The sequence below is a fragment of the Perca fluviatilis genome, chromosome 2 (genome assembly GCF_010015445.1).
Source record: "Perca fluviatilis chromosome 2, GENO_Pfluv_1.0, whole genome shotgun sequence".
NCBI classification, from domain to species: domain Eukaryota; kingdom Metazoa; phylum Chordata; class Actinopteri; order Perciformes; family Percidae; genus Perca; species Perca fluviatilis.
This window is the reverse complement of record NC_053113.1, coordinates 14,273,560-14,296,537: the sequence shown is the minus strand read 5'-3', so window position 1 is coordinate 14,296,537 and position 22,978 is coordinate 14,273,560. Positions and strand designations below refer to the sequence as shown.

At 40.3% G+C, this 22,978-nt stretch overlaps 2 protein-coding genes across 3 annotated transcripts in view; both read left to right on the top strand.

Annotated features, from left to right (window-relative positions):
* caln1 (calneuron 1) overlaps positions 1-22,978 on the top strand; it is a 74,142-nt gene that overhangs the window by 26,296 nt on the left and 24,868 nt on the right. For both annotated transcript variants that reach the window (XM_039790840.1, XM_039790833.1), the window contains exons 3-4: positions 1,932-2,075; positions 8,106-8,218. In XM_039790840.1, coding sequence (XP_039646774.1) covers positions 1,932-2,075; positions 8,106-8,218 — 257 coding nt within the window. The remainder of the gene's footprint in view (positions 1-1,931; positions 2,076-8,105; positions 8,219-22,978) is intronic.
* On the top strand, positions 9,988-10,815 carry LOC120544580 (heterogeneous nuclear ribonucleoprotein A/B-like). Its single transcript, XM_039778448.1, has one exon. It carries the CDS (start codon positions 9,988-9,990, stop codon positions 10,813-10,815), a length of 828 nt encoding a protein of 275 aa, XP_039634382.1.

The following is a 22,978-nucleotide window of genomic DNA, read 5'->3' as shown; positions in this document are numbered from 1 at the left end:
TTCTATGCGCCCTAATGCAACCCTGTGAAATAGCCCTAGAATGAACTGTTGTGTACTGTAAGTGTTAAGTGTATTATTTACATTGCAATATAAATGAAAATGTAACTTAATTTATTAATATCAGGGAAGATGCCTGCCACACTCGCAGTTACCAGGTAACTAGACCACCAACTACCGCTGACATGATCCACGACCGGCAGCTCGTGCTTCTCTGTACCCAGCGTCACCTTTTCTGGGGTAACTGAACCACCAACTACCGCTTACCTGGAGCACCACGACCGGCAGCTCACGATGAAATGTGAAAAGTGTCAGCATTCCCTGTACAGCCTGGAGCACTGCATTTATGACCGTGGTTCATTTTCAGTATCCTTGAAAAACTTCCAAACTTTCCTATTTGTGAGATCTACGCGACCTACATTCAGAACACCAGCAGGTCTCAGACCAGTGGTCTGTATGTAAATTTTGGGGCGTGACAAAGGTACAGATCAGAGCCAAATAAGGTACAGCCACAGATTTGACGTCAACTATTAGCTTCGTTGGGATTCGTCCATTTTCAGCGGCAGTTTCAAATTGTGAGATTTGCATAGGAAAGAGTTGTCAATCGGACTCTGAGGTTCTCCGTATGCCCATTTCACCCACCGAACTGTCGTTATTCAACTATGACAAGGTAAACTCGGGTTTGCATTACATCACCCTTTTAAAATAAAGGATGCCACAATTAGAATCAAATAAAGGGGCTTGTTTAATCTTAAAGTAAATTTACTTAGGTGGTGGACTAAACATTACAATTGCTGAAGACTGAAGCCAAACACTTAAAAACAGTACTGGCAAAAAGTTCACAAAAATAGTAATTCTGCAAGTGTGTTTGTAGTGTAGTTTATTAACACTGCAAACTACATCTACATGAAGTTGATCGCTGAGTTGAATCCACATTGCTGGGATTCCACCAAATTGGTATTTTTGATAGGGCTATAAGGTGTTTTATGATGTTTATTCCTGCTTCATGTACTGTAGGTTCATGTAGCTGCAGTATGTCTTATGAGTATTGATCAATGGAAAAGTGAAAATACACAAAACCACAAAGGGAACCTTATTGCCCCACGCTGCAGCCAAAGACAAAGTAATTTCATCAAGTAAAGGTATAACTGCAGTAAAGATCAGGCTTTAAAGGGTTGCAGGATGAACATTACAGGAAAGATGACAAAAAAAATCTGTTATGACTTTTTTCCAATCCTTGCTTTTTCCCGTCTCTCTGAGGCAGATTTATGACTTTGTCTCTATAAATAAAATTCACTTGACTTGTTTTAATCAAGGGATTTATAGTAGGTACTATGACCTTTTCAGTGCTATTAAACAAACCCCACCCCTCTAACTTTCCAACTCTTTAAATGTTGCATTGGATGATGAACTAATTGAAAGATTGAACATATTCTGTAAAATATGAAGGTGGAAACAAAAGACGGAGAGTAAAGGAATGAAGGGTTACGTTTGTGAATGTGAAATTATGAAAGCGAGCAAAGGTGAGAGCGGCTGTGGACAGGAGGTGGAGAAAATGAATCGATGGGTGGAATTGATCTTGTTAACTTGAGGCAATGGTGTGAGACCAATTGCATAATGCGCAGCCCAAAGCTGGGTCAGACAGGAAGAGAGAGGGAGGGAGTTGGAGAGAGGTGTGAAGGAAGGAAGGGGGAAGGGTGAAATGCCAAAAGACTTCATTAAATGCCAGATGAATTAAAAGTCGCTGCCAAAAAATCAATAAAAAAAAACTGATGGATGGTGTGAAGAAATAATCATGTGAAGGTCTGGCATGACATATACACACAGTGCTGTAAATGAACATGAATAAGTGTTCATAGTTGTGCAACTTGGAAGCAGGATGTGTTGGGCATTGTTTAATAGATGCTGAGTCGATTTCCTGTTTGTCTTGGCAGAGATCCGGGAGGCGTTTAAGGTGCTGGATCGTGATGGGAACGGGTTCATTTCCAAACAGGAGCTTGGTATGGCCATGCGCTCTCTGGGCTACATGCCTAGTGAGGTAGAGCTGGCCATCATCATGCAGAGACTAGACATGGATGGTGAGTCACATGTGCACACACACACACACACACACACACACACACACACACACACACACACACACACACACACACACACACACACACACACAGGTGTAAAAATGTACTGTGCAATGCAGATTGGATTCCTCCTCTTTTGTGTTACATCATGCATAGATATTCTTCAACATAAAAATGTAAATACCATGAGGTGCATGGTCTTATCAACCAGCAACTTTAAAAAGATTTACAGGAAACTGCAGTGGGTTTCTGTGCACTCTTGCCTGTTCAGATGCGCACGTTACATATTCCTCTGTGTCATGTATAAAACATTGAGTGTGTATTCATTTCAGTCTCAACCACTCGTCGTTTCTGCTTGAAACTTGAAAGCAGGAAAACTGCTGCATGGGGAGAACAACCTTAAGAAAGAAATATGCGAGATGAATAAAATGCACACATGCCATGCGGACAGTTTTTGTAGATTAAAGTGGTAAAGATAATTGCTGAATCAATGCATTCGCTGCAGGAGCTGAATCTGTGGTAAAAGGCCTCACAAATGTGAGTTCTTATGGTTCCTGCTGTTAAAACTAAAATCTGTCCTCGGAGAGAAAACTCTTAAGCAGCACGAAAACACAAAAACAAGCAATCCATCTGCTTGCACACGGCATTGTGCAAAGCCAGGTATTAGGCAAAGCCGTCAACACTAACTGTGATTGACATTTCAAAAGATAGACTTAAAATTGTATAAGGCTGGGATGGAAAAATGCAATATGCAAATGTCAGATCACTGGGAAAATATTCCAATTCTTCATGCTGCTATCACAGCCTTGATAAGTGCTTTTCAGTTTCACTGTGAGAAAAGAGAAATACTATTAATGTTCAAGGCTGAATATTAAAGTTTAAGATGCCTTCATTCCTCTTCTGACTCATCTGCTTCAGAATCTCAGGAGACCGTAGCTGCTTATGTGCCTCAGGGCCTGGGTCTTGTTGCATCATCTGCTGCAACTTGAAGAAGCAGGCGAGGCTACTTTCGGAACTGACGAAGGTCACAGCAGCTTTTTGTCCCAGGAAGTGTAATGCTGTTTATTTATTTATTCACTCGGTTCTCATTGTTCTTTCTGTCTCTGTGTATTGAATATAAACCTCTTTCCTAAATCAGGTAAACTTGTTTGTATTGATGTCATTAGCAAAATACTTTGGGTTTTCTTCACTTAGGCAATATTGACTCTTAGGATCGACTGGCTGCCTTGCGAGGGCTTTGTGTTTGTTTATTTGCCAAACTTCTATCCGATAAAGACGGCTCACTCCGATATGATCCAACCGGTTTAGAACCACAAATGAAGAGAGAGGCCTGCACACTTACTTTATGTCTGCAGAGGCTTTCAGGTGCAAATAATCTGTCTGATTTTAAATATAAAATAGTGACATAACTAACATGGTGTGTATCAGTAGAGTGTAAAGATAAGATGCAACCAGTTGCAGTTGGCCAGTAGGAGGAAAAGAGAGCTCTTCCAACCACTTGTTTGGCTTTGGCTATCATTATAACCTTGGAATAACAGAGTCCTTAAAGCCTATTCTATGTGTACGATTTGAAAACTTTAGTGCCAACCAGTAATGCACACTGTAACCCCCTACACACAGATCTGACATGGGGACACAGAGCAGAATACGCTAAAAGTAACATAGTGTGCACAAACAAAAAAGATGCCTGATGAATAGCTTGAAAGGTGCTACAATCAAGTAAGACATTCTAACAAACTGTAGCTTTAATGCCTGTTATAGATGAACATATTAAATAACAAAAGATTCAATTATGAATCAATTTTATCATGCAGTAAATTGTAGGATTAATGGAAATAATTGTTAGATGTAGCCCTAATTCATTCATTCATTCATTCATTATCTACCACGTTATTCACATGGAAACACAGGGGCTATAATAACCAGTTCCATCACACAGGGATTGGAAGATGTGAGAAGTGTGAAAAATCTGGCCCGTTTTTTTTTTTTTTTTCTAGTTATTTACAGAGCAGTGTGTGAAATGATTTTATCATATGCATGCGTGTTGACACAATAACAAAGAGCCAGTGATCAAAGGGACACGGCGTGGAGGAGAAGAGGCATTGACGGATGAAACGAGAGTAGATGGCAGTGATTGTATCTTGGCCAAGTGGGCAGCTGTGAGGATCAGATCCTCGGTCACAGCCATGGATTCTGAGCCCCAGTGGCCAGGTCCAGCTGACGTACTGACAGGTTATCTGCTCGTCTCTGCTGTAAGGCCTCTCCTTGTGGTTGGTTTTGAGTTCTGTTTGCCCTTCATGGAGAGGTGTGACTGCTCTTCTTTGTTCCATATCACAGAACTGCACCAGCCTTTGTTTTTTTCACTATAGATTACTCATGTTCTTCTTTTTCTTCTGGTGTTAATGAGCTGGATGCCGTTTCTCTCTCTAACTTTGACTCTAATCTCTAAGTTTGTATCTGTGTCTTCATGAGTTCACTAAATACCAACAGAGACCAACATTTATTTTTATTCCCTATTGTCTTTAATCTGACTTGTTTGACTGTAGCTAAAGGGCACATGATTTCACATCTTTCTTCAATATTTCATTGTTCTATTTTAAGCTGAAGCAGGATGCTTGGTTGTGACATAACACAGGAAGAGACTTGGTGGCTTAGACTATAACAGACGCAGAAAGTGACTCAGTGACTTTGTGCATAATGTTGAGGTGTAACAAACTGTAGATACATCAAAATAGAAGCTGGCATGCAACCGTGATGTGTTCGGTAAAGCAAACAGGGTTTTTAGGGTGAACGTCAAATATTCCACAATGTTAGGGCGTATTTTTTAGATGGAATTCTTATGTACTGTACGTCTGGTACATCATGAAGTAACAACAAAAGAAATCTGGAGGTAAAGGAGTTTCAGTTTGGAGTGTAAATACTCAACAGATTCTTATAGTATGACTTGTTACTAAAACCAATCGGCACACCAGTTCAATAATGTCATCTGGTTGAACTTGTGTAATTAAAAGTTTTCTGGTTTCAGCCAAATAAAAGCATGTATGTTTTTTACACCTTGGGAAAATGAATGCACATGCACTTAAAAGAATTGACTTATTTTGTATTGCTCGATGGTGTTTTTTGCCCCAAACTGCACTACACACCATTTTCTAAACATAGCCATGCTGAGAAATACAGAGCTGTGTCTTAAGCTAAAGTCTTAATTAGCTTTGTATCAACTCATTTAGCAATGACTTGAATGTAACGGACGTTCATTGCTGTAATATGAAATAGTTGCACACTATAGAATTATAAAAAACTTTAAAGTGGTTGAGTGGCTGAGAACTCATAATTATGAGAACACATTTTTCAAAATAAAAAAGAATAAAGTTGCAATAAATTGATTGGCCACCACACAGGCAAGAAGACAAAAATACTTAAGTCTCTCTGTCTATTTTATTTTTTTTTTTTTAAAGAAGATTTTTTTTTGGCATTCCCGCCTCTAATCACCAGGACAGCACAGACACTAAAGGGGAAAGAGAGGGGGAAGACACGCAGAACACTGCCGCAGGTCAGACCCAAAACCCGGACCTCTGCATCGAGCAACAAACCTCCACACATGGGCGCGCGCTTCACCAACCAAGACACCCTTAATCATGAGGGAAGTAGAATGATTTTACAACAGGGACGTGAAAAACATGAGACAACAAAAAGGAAAGCGAGTGAACAAGCTGGGGTTTGAGAGAATGAAAGATAGCAATAAATTGTGTCTTGGCTTTGCAATCTTTCAAGGTTTTCTCTCTCTTTAGGTTTTATTTGTCATAGTTTTGAATTAAATTAAGGTAAGTGAGCTGTTTGTCCAGAGGCCCGTTCCAGGTAGGAGGTTTAACAAACTCTGAGTCTAACCCTGATGTCTGAGTTGATTTACCCTGAGTTGGGAAACTCTGAGTTTTCGGTTCCAGAACAGCTGATATGAGTTGGTTCAATCAACTCAGAGTATGTTCACTCAGGGTTACGCGCGTGCACAAAAGGCAGTATGAATGGAGCCATGATTCTACGATTCACCATGGTAACAACCACAAACGGGTCGGCGGAAATACTCATGCGCACAAACAGCGAGTTTGAACATGTATTTCGTTAAAAAAGCAAGACAGCGGCTGCTGCTGCAAAAGAGAGAGAATTGGTGTGGGAGAAAATTGCTGCTCGAGTCAATGCGTACACATTCACAGTGTATTAATTTCATATTTAATCACAGTTAACTTATAATATTACTGGTGAAAACTGGAATTGTATTAGGCCTACACCTATAATTTCATTTAGGTGCAATCCTGCGGGCGAAAAAGTAAACTATACTAATCCCATTCTGAGGCTGCAGCACCATGATCATTAACAGAACTATAATGTATAATGATGTATTTCTTTTTAATGGCTCTACTGTCCAGGGAACACTACAAAAAAGTTTAAAATAGGCTATGTTTCAGAGCGAGTCACACTTTTCTGATTGCTCTGCATACAGTGGCTTAGCCTACTATTACAGTATGATCCGCTACACTGTTGTTAAGAAAACTGCTGTTTGCAAAAAACGTAATGCGATACAAAGAATCTGCTGGGATGTTAAAGCCTGTCCACGATGGTTGATGTTAGTGATATGAGGACGGATAAGGTATCTACATATCTGATGGACTGTGATAAAAAATACCTCTCAAATCGGTTATGTGGAAATGAAAATAGGCTACATCTATAGTCGGGACTCAATACGACCGTAAGCTCTCTGTGAATTAATACAGCTTTTTCATCATGGATGGAATCGACAAAAGGACGTGACATGTTTGAGAAAAAAACGTTTTATAATCTGCCAAATATAAACCAATACGTTTTTTTATACATGCAGATAAAACTGCATTCAAATGCGCCTGATACAGACTGAATGAATGAATGAGGAAATGAGTTTCTCCTCCCCTCTGAGAGGGAGGAGACTGAGAGAAACTCAAGTTTTTTCCCCCTATTTCTCTCAGTCTCCTCCCTCTCAGCGGGAGGAGACTGAGAGAAACTCGAGGTTTCTTGAAGAAAACCTGCTCCCGACCAGGTTAGGTTCACAGACTCGGTTACCATAGTAACTGACTCTGAGGTTAAGTTGCTTCTCTTTCTGGAACGGAAAACCCAGAGTTTCCCTCATCTCAGGGTTAACCAACTCAGAGTTTTCACTAAACCTGCTTTCTGGAACGGGCCTCAGCCCATTATTGTAAAACCTATAGATCTTAATTCTCAACTAGTTTTACTGAATTTTTCACCTATCTTCTCACAATTTCCTAAGCAAGAGCTTTCTATCTAGGTTTGGTTCATCTAATAATAAAACCAGACTCAAACAAACTCTGCAGGGGAGATAAAGAAACCTCACCAGGCTTATAAGAACTTCCCATTCAGAGAAAAATGGGAACATATTTAAGGTTAGTTAGAATTTGTGCAATCTGCAGAGTTTTGATGTTTTTGTTTTGGCAGTAGCTTCAATAACTATCAGCAGGCTCCCAGATCAGTACTTTTGCAAGTGATGTGCGCAGCAGGAACTCCATGTTGTGAGTGATACAGTCGCTGGAAAAACTGAACTGGATGATTTGAATCGTGCTGGGCTTAAATTATAACGACAAAGACACAAACCGCATCCATATTCTCTTTAAAGCCCAGACATAGGGTGTTTCTACAAACGCATTGTAGGAAGAAAAAAACCGCAGAACAACTTTTTATAACACAAAGCCTTTATGTTCTGTGCTATATACCTGGCTGTTTGCCTCAGATCCATACCAAGAAACAAAATAAGTTTGCCTTTCTGTTATGCAGCCTGGATATTGCTCTGCAGTTCATCACTTTATCACATGGGAAAGGATTGAGTTGGGATTAGTTTTATTTGAGTTTGACCTTTGGGGATGTTCAGGATGGTTTTGGTCTCATCAGTTAAAGTGACCAACCAGCAACTACTTTGACAAAAGTTGTAAACAATGCAAATATCAGTACATCATCAGCAATCAATAATGTGTCTTTTCTTCATTGTGTCAGGTGATGGACAAGTTGATTTCGAGGAGTTTATGACGATCCTTGGACCCAAACTCCTGTCGTCTGAAACGAGAGAAGGCTTCCTGGGCAGCACAATAGATACCATCTTCTGGCAGGTAAAACGTTATTGTCTTAAACACATCTGTTCTGTAAACTTAGCTGAGTCATAAGTTGAACTGGATATGAAGAAACGGATGCTGTATTTCTCAGTTGAAAGATTATGACTGCAAAGTAGGGCAGGGAAAGAATCATGATTATTACTTTCATTCTTTAGCCTTCAAGTTTTTTTTCCCCTTTTGTTATATCCGGAAGTGGTTCAAAGAAGTGGTCTTTGGTCTGCTGCAGTTAAAAACTGTGGTGAGCGGTTCACTTCAAGCAGACTCAGGTGTGATTCCTCTGCATAATCCATCAGATGTAAAAACCCTAAAGACCACACACACCAGAAATAGAATACACGACTGAATAAATGTCAAGATGTTAAGATGTTCATATTAACTAGCGCATCATGGTACAAATTATGGTGACCCCGAAAGGGACGTTCAATCGAGGAACAATCAAGTATGTGTGCAGCAGGATGGTAGAAAACATGTTGCCACAATGTCATGAAAGATTATTTATAGCTTATTTTAGAAAAATATAGCTATATATTGCTCAGAAACCCATCTATAGAAAATAAAAGCATGGTTAACTAATTTAAATGCATACTGAGAGAGAAGTATCTCATATCTCATGTTCTAAATAATGTTGCACTCAGGTTTTTAATGTTTCTGAAAAATAATATTTGTGCTCAGAAAAAGAAAACGTATCCTTGGTTTGGTCAAATTTTGACAATTCCTGAAAGTCTTCTCTACTGTTCTGTACTAATGCTATCCATAGATTTTGTTAAAGGAAGGGCATTTTTTAAAGGGGCAGTGCAAAACAAAAGCTTAATATAGAGCATCTGATGTCCTTTGAGTGATATTGTGACTGCTGATGGTCATATGTGACCCCGACAGATGTGCCTTTGGACAGCCTAAAAAGTTTTGAGAATCTGAAGAGATTCAGAGTGACAAAGGAATTGTTGACATGAGAAAAAAAACGCCAGTGTGGGTGTGAAATAAACTGACTTTGAGTGAGTGAGACAGAGAGTGATGAATGTGGGTGACGACAAAAAGGGTGAGAGAGCATTAATGGGAGTGATGAAAAATGGAGCAGGTGTGCGGGAAAGAGCGAGACATTTGGCACTGATAGTAACACTTGGCAAGCCCTTCCTCTCGATGTAATCATCAGCTTGACCCGGCTTTTTCTCGAGGGCAGGAGCTTGTGGTTTACACCACAAGGACACTAGTCTTCTAGTGACACTAGTAGGCCATCTTTTTCTGGAGCTTTGTTTCAAAGGCCTCAGAAGAAGTTTGGTTCTTGGGGACCTACAGCACTGGTTAAGGCTAATACCTGTCACTGTTGTTTAGTTGAAGGACATTGGAAGGAAGATTGTCCTCTACTTCAATCAAAAAAGTTAGGTCAAGCTAAACCTGCTGTGATGGCAGTTCCTGTTACAGCCTCTGACCACCAGGGTGAGTTTTCTCAGCCAATAGTTGAGTTTGGTTCAGAGTCTTCCAAAGGTGATTTTTCAGCCTTTATTTCAGATGGTGTAGTGTCTTTGGTAGATGGCAACCCCAATGTTCCAATTAAGATCTTAAGAGACACTGGAGCTTTAGATTCTTTTCTTTTGGAATCTGTTTTGCCGTTCTCCAAAGAGTCTGATACTGGCAGTTGTGTAGTGATACGTGGCATGGGATTAGTTCCATTCTTTTCTCCTTTACATGACATTACCCTTAAATGTGGTCTGGTAGAGGGCGATATAGGTGTTGGGGTTAGACCCCAGTTGCCAGTAGAGGGAGTGCACATGATTTTGGGGAATGACTTGGCACGTAGTAAGGTGTGGGCAGATGGCAAAATAAACGTCTTTAAGAAGCAAGCTTCAGTACTCCCTGCAAAGGTATCTCCAGATTGCAACTGTGTGTCTTTGGAGGTATTTCCAGGTTGTGCTGTTACCCGCTCTGCCTCACGCCAGGAGGATGCGGGGAAAATGTTTGCTGGTGGTCTCAGCTGGGAAACGAGCAAGAAGGATCTTAAAGATTACTTCACTAAATTTGGCGAGGTGACAGATTGCACCATAAAGCTGGACCAGCAGACAGGCTGGTCAAGGGGCTTTGGCTTCATTTTCTTTAAAGATGCAGCCAGTGCAGAAAAGGTTCTGGAACAGAAGGAGCACAGGCTAGATGGCAGAGTGATCGACCCAAGGAAAGCCATGGCCATGAAGAAGGATCCAATCAAGAAAATCTTTGTGGGAGGCCTTAACCCGGACACCTCCAAGGAAGTCATTCAGGAGTACTTTGGAACCTTTGGAGAGGTTGAGACTATTGAGCTTCCACAAGATCCAAGGACAGAAAAGAGGAGGGGATTTGTATTCATCACATATAAAGAAGAGACTCCTGTCAAGAAGTTTATGGAGAAGAAATACCACAATGTCGGTGGACGTAAGTGTGAGATTAAAATAGCCCAGCCCAAAGAGGTCTACCAGCAGCAGCAGTATGGCGGCCGTAGATACGGAGGACGCGGCAGGGGCCGTGGAGGCCAGGGCCAGAACTGGAATCAACCTGGATACAACCAGAACTATGGCTATGGACAGTCAGCCAGGGGACACGGGGCGACTGCTGGCAATCGGGATTGAGATTTGTTTTTTTTCTTTTCTTTTTGTGGAACTTTGGATTGTTTGGAATAGGTTGGGCCAAATTTTGGGCTGAGGGTGGGACCCTCATTTTAAGGGGGGGGGTGTTACGACCCCGCCTCTGCAGTGCAGGGGAGGTTCCTCCTGCAGGCAGAGGAGGGTCGTTAGTGATTGCAGCCACCTGGGCTCAGGGTATTTAAACTGCTTCTAATCTTCTCTCTCTCTCTCTCTCTCTGCTCCTCCAGGTATGATCCTGTTTTGTTTGTTCCTTTATAGTTTTACTTAGTTTCCACTCAGTCATTTTCACACACACAGACTCACTCATCCATGCACTTTACAGACACCTTACATTATGACATTCTCACACCTCATTCCTTTTTCTTTGTTTGAAGTTAATATTTTTGGTTTACAATAAAGTATCTTCTTGATTGGCCTATACTTGTTGTTGGTGTCCCCTCATTCTTTGCCACAGGCCATGAGCCGGTTTGTGACAGGAGGTATAAGTGCACGCTGGGCGAATGTGCTGCCATTTGGCTGCTGCAATGACCTTGGCTTGTGCAAGAGAGCGGTTGGCCTGAAAACATTTTTTTACCCCTCCAAGTAACTCTGGTGGTTGTGGGTTGGCTGGGTTGTGGTCTGTTACTTTTGCACTTACAAACCCACATTTCTTGTCTGATGAATTAATGCTTAGACGTTGGAATCAGCAGCAAATACCTCATCTGATGTGTGGAGCAGAGGGAAAAATGTACTCCAACCTTGATTTATCATTATTATTTCTTGCATCACAGAGAATTAGTTGCTTGAGGTATTACAGTTTTGTGCTTACTTTGTTAATGGACTGTGATGTGTGACGCAGACGACTGTGATGTGTGACGCAGACCCTTCCTACATATTCGTTTTGTGTCATCCTGCTTGAATATCTGTTGGTGATGTAAACGTTTTAGTGTTGATATAGCACTATCTCTATAATAGATACAGCTTTTTGGCTTTATATACTAGTAAAGGGGTAGAAGAAGAAGAATTCACAATTTTCCCTCTGTTAGTAGAGTTGCACACACATTGGATAAAGGCCTGTAATTACAAACATGCTCAGGACCTATACATGCTATCGCACTAATGGAGAGATGTCAGAGGAGCTCCCTGAGAAGTTGGGGGTTCGGCGCCTTGCTCAAGAGCACCTTGATTGTCCTGTGCTCTTTTTAAAAACAGCTCAACAATTTATTTACAAAGCAGTCATCTCAGCAGGACAGAAAGTTGCATGCATTGTAACTTGCGACAATAGAAGATTGGAAAGGATCTTATTGTACAATGCAAGTGTACATGAAGACAAATAACACTATCTGCCCAAAAGCCCATCCAACAGTTCAGCAAACACTGCATAAACCATCAACCAGGACAACTCATGCTGCTGGCTCATTATGTCCCACTCATCAAAATTCAGAAACTACACTGTCCTCACAATCAACAAATGGTGCATGTTTATCAAAACTACGTGTCCTTTGTGTCATCTTACAGGATATAAGATAATTTGCATAACATGTAATGAATATGTAACAGAATAAACACTGATGCAGAAATGGATTTCCATCCTGCTTCAAACGTAAAAGGCTTGATAGTTTATGAATTGCTTTTTGGTTTTACTCTTTAAACCGGCATTATTCAGCGTAACAAATAAACAGTAGTTTACAGTAGACTCTATATCTGTCAGCAGCTTTGCGTCGATGAGCTTTGCTACACACAAAAAATAACAGGTCAGGCTAAGTAAAGCAGTTTCTGACTGTTTTGCATAACTTCGTATAAAGAGAGTCAATATCAGCTTAACAGCCTCTTTACGTCCTTCTTGAGCTTTATTTCAGTACATTCAGTTAGCACATCTCATTTTCATGCTCTGCCTTTGAAACATAAGAACCCAATAAGCTCATCTTGAAGAATGAAGAATGTGTAGCGTTATTAGAAGATTCAACGCAAGCAGTAATTGTTTCTTTTTCTTCAGTTTCAGAACTGTAGTAACCTTTACATTCATGAAAGAAAGCCAAGCAGACACTAAGTGGCAAGAACCAAATGCTTGAAGCATTCAAACAAGTCCACAAACCTCTCTAGGTTCATGACTGATCAGCCCTCTTTATAGCTTATAAATCTAACCCAACCTTTTCCATAAAAGATGAATAAGCATACAGCAACAACGCAGTGCTGAAAGCATTTAACTTATTAAAATCCACAGTTATCAAAGCATTGGACAGTGTTGTACAGATAAGATTTTCCTCCATCTGGCTTTTTGTAGGATTTTAAAATTAAGTATTTATTTTCCCCAGCCGATGCTGTCAGAGTTTGTGTCCATCAGAGCAGAGCAGGATTCACTCAGGAGTAGGACATGCCGATCCTGGCAAACTCGAATGACCCCCCGTAGGTTCGGTCTTCTTCAACCGTGAGAGCAGTTCAGTTCCTGTCTTAGCTTAGAGATGTTCTCATTCCACTGATGTCAGGCAAAGTGTCACATCCTCACCAGCTGGATTGATGGGATAATCATTTCACTCCCTGTCACATGCTCACCTTCCTACTCACTCGTGTCTGCTCTTGAACAGTTTGTTAATGTATCTAATTATCCTGTCTGGATGACCTTGTAATTGAACAACTGCAAACATTTTATTTTCCTCTGTTTTGCTATTCATCAGCGGCATGATTAGCAAAGAGAGGGCTTCATAAATAATAAGCACTCAACTTTCATAAAGACGAGACACATTTTTGTTATACTTCATCTCTTTAATAGTCATCTATTATATAGATTTAACTACATGTATTATCATTACAAAAGGTAACTTCTGTCATTTTGTCTTATCATTACAAAAGGTAACTCTTGTCATTTTGTCTTATCATTACAAAAAGTAACTTCTGTCATTTTGTCTTATCATTACAAAAGGTAACTTCTGTCATTTTGTCGTTTTGAGGATGACATTTTCTTGGCATTACTTTGTCACATGCAAGGACTTTGTGTGTGTGTGCGTGTGTGCATGTGTGATAAATATTGAAGGTGTGTGGAATAAAAATTTAAGGAGATCAAGGCTCCCGTATGCTTTTAATCACAGGTCAGTGTTACTTACGTTGTACTAATTAATCCCTGAGCAGGATTGTGACTCACCGTTGAGATGGTGATTTATGCCAAGTGACCCAAGTACAGTGAGGCACACAGCTGCTCTGAATGAGACAGGAGGAAATGCAGAAGTGCTGTCATTATTCAGAACTGTAAAAACTCATAAGCCATTACTTGTCGAAAGCCATAAATCATCATAACTTGTCAAACACAGTGTGTGCCATCTCTGTCAGCTTGAGATTTGGCACAATTTGTGTGTACGTTCAAAGGTTGTTTTAGTCGTGCAACAGCAAACTCAGATTGGACAGATAGTCTAGCTAGCTGTCTGGATTTACACTGCAGAGATCTGAGGAACAGTTAATCATAGTCCTCAGAAATCCACCGGAGTTTAGAAAGCCAACACAAAGGAAGCGGAAGGTAACGGACATCCGGCCGAAAAGAGTGAAATGCGTCAGAATTTCCGACGGCAACGGAGCAATCCCGGGAGTGGAACGTCGTGGATATAGACTATTCTAGATACACTGTTTATAACATTTGAGCCTATATTTATGTTCTCTCTTTTAGTTACTAAAATAAAATACCATTATATTAATGTTTTCTCTCCTGTATTCTTTCAGCTTTTCTTAAAAGTTGAACATCATTTGTATGGCATGGATTGTGTCCAAACAAAAACATTTTGAGGAAGGTTGTCTGGAACACATTGTTCCAAAATCAATACTGGATGCTTATTTAATGCACTGCACCATACTGTGAAACACTGCCCTGCACCAGTTCCATTTTTTTTTTTTTTACTTTAAATGAACCCAGAGAGGCTGATGGTAATTTTTCTTAATTTGTCTTAAGATATGCAATCAGTGGGTGGTGGGGAATATCATCATTAAATATGGTAACACTTATAATACGGTACAAAAAATGTGGGTAGTTACTAAGGAACGAGTGAGGAATTAATCAGGAACGAATCAGGGACAACGTGATATTTAATGAATCGTTAATGAGTAGTTCCTGGGTAAAGTGGATAATGATAAGTTAGATAAGATCAGGCTGGGAAAAAAGGCACAGTTTTTAGGTCCTTAAATCGTTAGCTGAATGGTTCAGCAAGTTGTCCATGTTTTCTCTTCCTCCCAGCGTCCATTGGGGCTCGGCAGAGTTGTTTAGGCAGAAAAAGCTAAGGTTAAGCATCATTTTCTTGTATTTTATCGATGTGAATATTCAGTAAAATGAAGAAAGTGATCACTGCTCACCAAAGCTCAACAGAAGTAAAGTTTTATCACATCACTTAAGTATCAGGACTGTTAAGCAGATGATTACAGATGACTGACAGTTGGCACATCATCTCTTTTTAGAGCTTTTGATCTAAATGTTGACAACATTTCGTAGATATACTGTCAGTTTCGACAGGGAATGGCTTCAGATCCATTCATGGGTTTTGGCTTCTTTCACATGTTTATTGTGAAATGGTTAGTGTTGCATTTTCTCCCCAAACTGGTTATTTTAGTCTCCCAGTTTATCTTCAAGAATTTGCAGTCCATACAATCCATAATTCATGACCACCTTCATCCTTACGCCTGAGTCAGCCTCTCCTCCTTAAATGCAAATTGATGCTCATAAATTATACATGAAGTTTAAAGTTTATTGTTGTGTATTTTGGGCTACGATCAGATCCGTAGCGAGATACACCTGATGGATTGTGGGTAACTTTACCTTCCATTGTTGGTGTTAGCCATGCTGTTGTGCTAATAAACGGTTACATGTAATATTATATTATCATTGTTATATCTAGTAACATGAAACAGTGAAGAATATAACATGAATCAAATGTTGACAAATCCTGAAATATTAAAAACTGGCATAAACCAGACATTTATATCTTACTTACTTAAATTCTTACAATCACATCAGCAGAGTTTGTGATACACAAGGAGTTATACCTTTGACATCACATGGAAGTACACACAGTTTTGTGAGCACTGCACTGTGTCTGATTTGCACCGTTCTAATGGTTTGAAAAATGGGCTTTCAAGTGTGCATTGTTCTATGGAGACCTGTGTGTGTGTGTGTGTGTGTGTGTGTGTGTGTGTGTGTGTGTGTGTGTGTGTGTGTGTGTGTGTGTGTGTGTGTGTGTGTGTGTGTGTGTGGTACCCTCTCAGCAGGGTCTTTTATTATCGACTGGTGGTTTGGAAACTTCAAGTTGTCAGTTTATGTCTATGAGGAAGATGCAGTGCTCGAGGGAGGAGGGTTGGAAGGGGTTGTCATCACCTCGAGGACGACGACTCTGGCACACTCCACTCTGCTTGTTCTAATTAACAATGTAAGAAGGCATTCTGTCTGTGTGATTCCTTAAAGCATATGCATAAGTGGAGTGTGCCAGTGTTTTCCAAAACTAAGACAATAAGAGTGCATGTCAAAATATTTAATCTACAGGGGGATTGATGAAAGACTTTCTTCAGATATCTACAGCTATCTGTAACAAAGATTATGTTTTAGTCCATGAGAACCAAAGGGCTTCTTTCTAAACCCATCATTTTATTCTCTGAATCCATCACAGAAGAGTTACTGTAGAGATGCCAGTTTCTCAACTGATAGCAGCCAAACACAATCTAATCCAGCAAAAAGATATTTAGCTTGAATAAAGGGCCTCAGACATACAGTAGTCATGCAGATGTCTTGATTTTTTACATACTGCAAAGGGTTCTCTTATGTTTATAAAACCTTTCCCCTCCCTTGGTAAGATTTTATTTTGATGGCCCCTCTTCGAAATCTTAACCTTCATAATAAGCTGTTTATTTCGTTTTCGAACTTGTAGTTTTCAGCCCCAAACAGCCCCAACCAATGTTACTTCAAGTGCTTCACAACAACTTTTTTACATATACAGTAATACTCCTTAAGACCTGTAAACATACTCTTATACCTTTTAATAATGTTCTTATTTTTCAAAAGCAAACTGAGCAAAGACTAAACTGTTTGTTGTTGAGTTTGCCTACCAATCATGTTACGTACAGGTAAACTGACAGCCAGGAGGAATGACTGAGGGGTTCCATACCTTTTTGACAGAACAGCATGAGTGAGATTATTATAGAGCTGTTTGCACTATAATCATTCTGTGTGCTTTCATACTGTACGCCCACTCTGAATAAGATGTGTTATTGCTACCCTCAGGAGGAATATTTATGGAAACTGAATTTCCTCATGCGACAACAGAGTTGGATTGTTAATGTCTGACTTTTTGCTGGATCAATAAGTCTTTCAATCAAAGCTTAAACCTACTAGGTTAAGTCATTGTTTTGATTGCATTTTTGTTCATTTGTGGTTTGTTTTGCTTCTCAGAAGACAATGTCCCTTTATTTCAGAATCAGAATCAGCTTTATTTGCCAGGTATGAGGACACATACGAGAAATTTTGCTTTGGATTATACATTGCTCACAATGTGCTTACTCATACAAAACAAACAACAAAAACAAACAATATATACACACTATAAACAAAAACAATATAGACAGGTTGAGGCAGTAGTGCAGTGAAGAGTGCAAAGTGTGCAGGAGTAAATTATTTTTATTATAAATTATTTTAATTATGGAGCATAGTGCAAAGTGCAAAGAGTATTATGTATTAAGTATTTTGTAATTATATAAGTATTATATTACAATATGAACAGTATGAACAGCTCTGAAATAGAGAATGATGAATAAATAATAAGTGGAACCAGTAAACAGGTGCTTATTAGAGACAGTGTTGCTGGGTTATTGCACAGGAATTGAACCTGACACTGAGTCAGAAGTCAGCTGTTCATCAGAGTGATGGCTTGTGGAAAGAAACTGTTCCTGAGTCTGTTGGTTTTGGTGTTCAGTGTTCTGTAGCGCCTACCAGAGGGGAGAAGCTGGAACAGGTTGTGTCCGGGGTAAGATGGGTCTGCAGTGATGTTTCCTGCCTGTTGCCTGATTCTGGAAGTGTACGAGTCATGAATCGAGGGCAGGTTGGCACCAATGATCTTTTCTGCAGTCCTGACTGTCCGTTGTAGTCTGCTCCTGTCCTTTTTGGTTGCAGAGCCAAACCAGACAGTGATGGACATGCAGAGGACAGACTGGATGATGGCTGTGTAGAAGTGGATCAGCAGCTCCTTAGGCAGGTTGAGCTTCCTGAGCTGGCGCGGGAAGTACATCCTCTGCTGGGCCTTCTTGATGATGGTGTCAGTGTTGGGCTCCCACTTCTGGGATATAGTGGATCCCAGAAACCTGAAGGATTCCACAGTAGACACAGGGCTGTTGAGTATGGTGATGGGGGGAAGAGTGGGGGCTCCTCCTGAAGTCCACGATCACCTCCACAGTTTTGAGCTTGTTAAGCTCAAGGTTGTTCTGACTGCACCAGAGAGCCAGCTGATCAACCTCCCATCTGTAGACCGACTCATCACCGTCCCAGATGAGGAGTTCAGGAGTTTAACAGATGGGTCTCCTGAGGTGCAGTCATTGGTGTAGAGGGAGAAGAGCAGTGGGGAGAGCACACACCCCTGGGGGGGCGCCAGTGCTAATGGTCCGGATGCTGGATGTGATTATATTAAGATTGGGTCATTTTAAGTAGAGAGAGGGATAATAGGCTCGGAAGGAACTTGTTTCGGTGGAACGTGTACGTTTAAAAGTTGTTTTAGTCATGCAACAGAAAACTCAGATTGGACAGATAGTCTAGCTAGCTGTCTGGATTTACTCTGCAGAGATCTCAGAAAAAGGTAAACCATAGTCCTCATAAATCGACCAGAGTTTAAAATGCCAACACAAAGGAAGCCCAAGGCAACAGATATCCGGCCTAAATGAGTGAAATCAAGCGGATTTTCTGGCGGCAACGGAGCAATCCTGGAAGTGGAACGTCAAGGATATCGACTACTGTAGGCTTTTAGAAATGACACACATAGTAAAACACTATAACATGATCTTACCTATCAAAATGAACACTGACTCGCCATCTGATTCTATTACTGATATTGTGGGAGAGACGTGTGTTCATTATTTGATAGGACAGCTGAAGACATGAAAGGGGAGAGAGAGGGGGGAACGACATGCAGCAAAGGGCCGCAGGTCAGAATTGAACCCTGGCCCGATGCGTCGAGGAGTAAACCTCTATAGCGCCCGCTCTACCAACTGGGCTATCCGGGCGCCCCATTATTGTTGCTTTCAAATCATAGTAAATGCAAAGCAGAGTTCCTTTGTTCATTTAATACACAGTACAGCAATGAGCTAGGTATGCAGCCTAGTTTCTGCAATAATTATGCTGTCTTGAATGCTAAAGATACCGGAGCCCGGCTTGGCAGTTTTTAACAGGATGTGTCACAAGGTTTCTGGATGTGTTAACCAAGTGCAATTAAAATAATCCCTACTGCAAAAAAATCAGCGAATCTTTCTCAAAAAAATACTACCCTTTTTTCAAGCTAATGAGAAAAAAGGGTTTGTTCTCAGAGTTGGAGTGTGTTTCGGAGAGTAGATGTCAAGAGGAAGAAGTACACACAGCTTGTGTGAGTAACCTGGAGTCTGAGCAGATAGTCACTACTCTCAGCTCACAATGAGTAAATCAGCTCGTAGTGTAACATTCTGTTTACATCTCATTACTGTCAGGTGAAAACCTTATAATTCAAATGCATTTAAATTAATTGAATGGCAGTTTTGGCAGTTTTTCAAATTCCTGTCAAGCTGTCATCACAAGACCTCTACTGAAATGTGTATATGTGGGGGAAACAGGGTTTTGACATGACAACAGCAAAGACATTGCAGGCTGTCAAGAAAGTCAGATGCCATTTTTTGAAATGTAAATGTACTGCAGTTCAGTAGGTCTTCCAACACTGCAGGTTTTCATCCTTTTCATCTATTCAGGGACTGATTTTCTGATGAACTTCTTGATCCCAGCTCCTGACATTTAGCTGAACATGGCTCTATGAATATTATCCCTCTTCCTCGTTGAGGCTTTATAAACGTAGACTTTCATCCTAAATTAAATCCATTAATCTTCCCTTTTTTCTGTCCTTTGTGCCAGGGCACAATTTTGGATAGGTGATGACTTTGAAACAACTCTTCTATAATGAATAATACATGGGCCACAATGATTTTTCTAGAGAAAGGTGAGATTAGGCTAATGTTTGTGTTGGCCCCTCCGGAGATAGGCCAAGAGAAGAGAGTAAAAGTAATGCGCTCTGTAATTCTCTCTGTGCTATGGCTGTTTTTAGGGCATACAGATAAAATGTATGGAATATAATTTAATGCCCACATTCCCATGAATAAATCTAATATGTTGGATGATTGTATAATGATTTTATGTCTTGTGAGATGAAGACAATTTTTCACATTTTTCAAATAACCCTAACCCTGTTTTCAGTTAAAGTGACAATGGTGTGGTTAAAAACGGCGAGTCAGCAGTAGGTGTAACGAAACATTTATCTGGATCGATATATTGATTAAGTGATCAACGTCCCAATATTATGGATGCAAAGTGAAAATATCGATTCACATCATCTTTAACATGCACATTTATATTTGAAATTCTCACCTCAAATGTATTAATTTATTTTGAAAGAATAGTTTTTCATTTCAATGTTTGAAGGAGCCCAGTAGTTAAATTGTTGAATCATATTTTAGTTGCTTTTTGTGAGTTGATATATATGTAACGTAATGTGGCAGAGAATATCTTATCGTGATCAAACTTGTGATTTACACCCCTATTTATTGTATATAGGCCTATATTTGTTTCATTATTAATACAACTGCCGATGATTTTTTTTAGTCTGTTTGGTTGTTTAGACCTCAGATCAGCTGCCGCTGCTGCTCCTCCTCGTGTAATTTCTGGTTCTTCTTGTCCTCAGCTTGGTGCTGTCTAAGTTTGTTGTGTTGCTTACCATAGGTGTAATTTTTGGGGGGGGGGGGATCAGAACTGTTGTTTTTTGGGGGCGTTTTGGGGGCATTTTGTCACTTTTTTCGAGGTTTTTGTTGTTTTTTTGAGTTTTTTTTCCGAAATGTTTTTTGATGTTTTTGTTGCTTTATTGAATACACGAACTTAACCCCCCAAATGTTGAACCCAAACTTACGCTCTTGTTGCCTACTTTTGCTCCTCTTACTGTGAAAACACACCGGGCTCGTAAGCGTAATTTCAAAGCCCATGTTATCCAATCGTGTCGGCCCGCGCGCTGCAGTGATCGTTTCAGCGTCACCTCTATTTCTTACTTGAGACTCGAGCGAATGTGTCAAGCCTGGCAGGTAATCGCATACAGTAAGACCACAGTGTAGCCGGATACTTTACAAAATAAAACATATTTCAAAATAAAACACCTAGGTTCATGGTGATTTTGGCTGTCTTGACTTCTCACAGTGAGACAAGAGATCAGGCACACGGAGAGAGAGAACTACGGATGGACAGAGAGAGTGACACACACGCACGCACGCACGCACGCACACACACACGCACACACACACACATACACATACACATACACATACACACATATAGGCTACAATTACCACAGTTTTCCCCACTCATCCTGTCTCACCGGCACGGAGAAATGCACATCCGGTATATATGGCGTGTGTTTTCACTGTTACACTTCTTTCACAATTGGTGTGATCCTAATATATCCTAAGATTTCCTAATATCACAGCAAGGTTGCACTGGCTTATACTATACTATACTATACTAAGAACTTCTTTCTCTCTTTGATCAAGTAAAAGATCTCACAGTATTTTATTTGGACATGCCTATTTTGATATTCAATGGCACTTTTGATTATATGTCCAGAATTATCACCTTTTTTCACCCTCATTAGTCACACCGATGTAGGCAAAATTGATGTTCCCCAAACTGAAATGCTAAATTCCTGTAACTCAAATGAAATGTAGTCCTGCTCCAGGCAAGTAATATAAAGAAAAGCCAGTACTTCTCTGACATGCAGCTGCTGGGTGTCTGATGGATTCACGGCCACTATGCAGGATGTAAACACACTGTAAGGGTGTTCACATGCCTGCTGGGAAGACAGAGAAGGGAGAAAAATCATATTCCTTTCGCCAGGCATGGCCTTGAATAGCAATGCAATTGGCACATTACAGACGTTTATCAACACCCACACACTCACATACACACGTCCTCCCTTCCCTTCAATCACCCTCCTTCAAACAGCCTGATCTACTTTGACTATCGTCCCTCATATGTGCTCTTCCTCAGATTCCAGCTCAGAGTTTGGTTGGTGAATTACGGAGGGTTATCAAAGTGAAAATGACTCCCATTTGTCTCTATTGCGCCAAGCGTTACAGTGCTATAATGCCAGAAAAAGGCATAATTTTGATTCCTGGCCAGAGTCTTCTCTGAGATCTTCTTTCTTCCTGTGAGACAAAACAGTGTTTTCATGACCTCCAGATGAGTTGTGCTAAATTTGGTGTAGATCAACGTGTACAGTATATGGTTTTTAAATGTCTTCGTTGCCATTTTTGTTTAGTTGAGGTTAGAAGATTGAAGACTTAAATTCCAGTTTAGTTTTATAAGGTACATTTATAGGTTTCTTTTAAAATTTTGTTCAGCTACAGTGTTATTTGTATCATCAGTATTTCTGACAGCAGGTTCCAGTCCTTTGTTTGATTTTTTTGTGATGCAGAGGCAGTATTCTTTATACATGAATTAAAGGTTTATCCCTTTTAAAAAAACAGAGCGGACTAATTTCTGCTTTCACCACACCTATGTACACCACTTTAATGCTTGGTCATATCCAAGGTAGTCTATATCCACGACATTCCACTTCTGGGATTGTTCTGTTGCTGAAGGAAATTCCGCCGGATGTCCCTCTTTTCGGCCGGATGTCCCTCACCTTCCGCTTTCTTTGTGTTGGCATTTTAAACTCTGGTAGATTTCTGAGGACTATGGTTAACTGCTCCTCAGATCTCTGCAGGGTAAATCCAGACAGCTAGCTGGACTATCTGTCCAATCTGAGTTTTCTTATGCACGACTAAAACAACTTTTGTACGTACACGTGTTCCACCAAAACAAGTTCCTTCCAGAGGCTATTTTGCAGAGGCACCGTGGCTAAGTCTGGCACTTAGCGTTGCTCATGACCATTGTGATTGG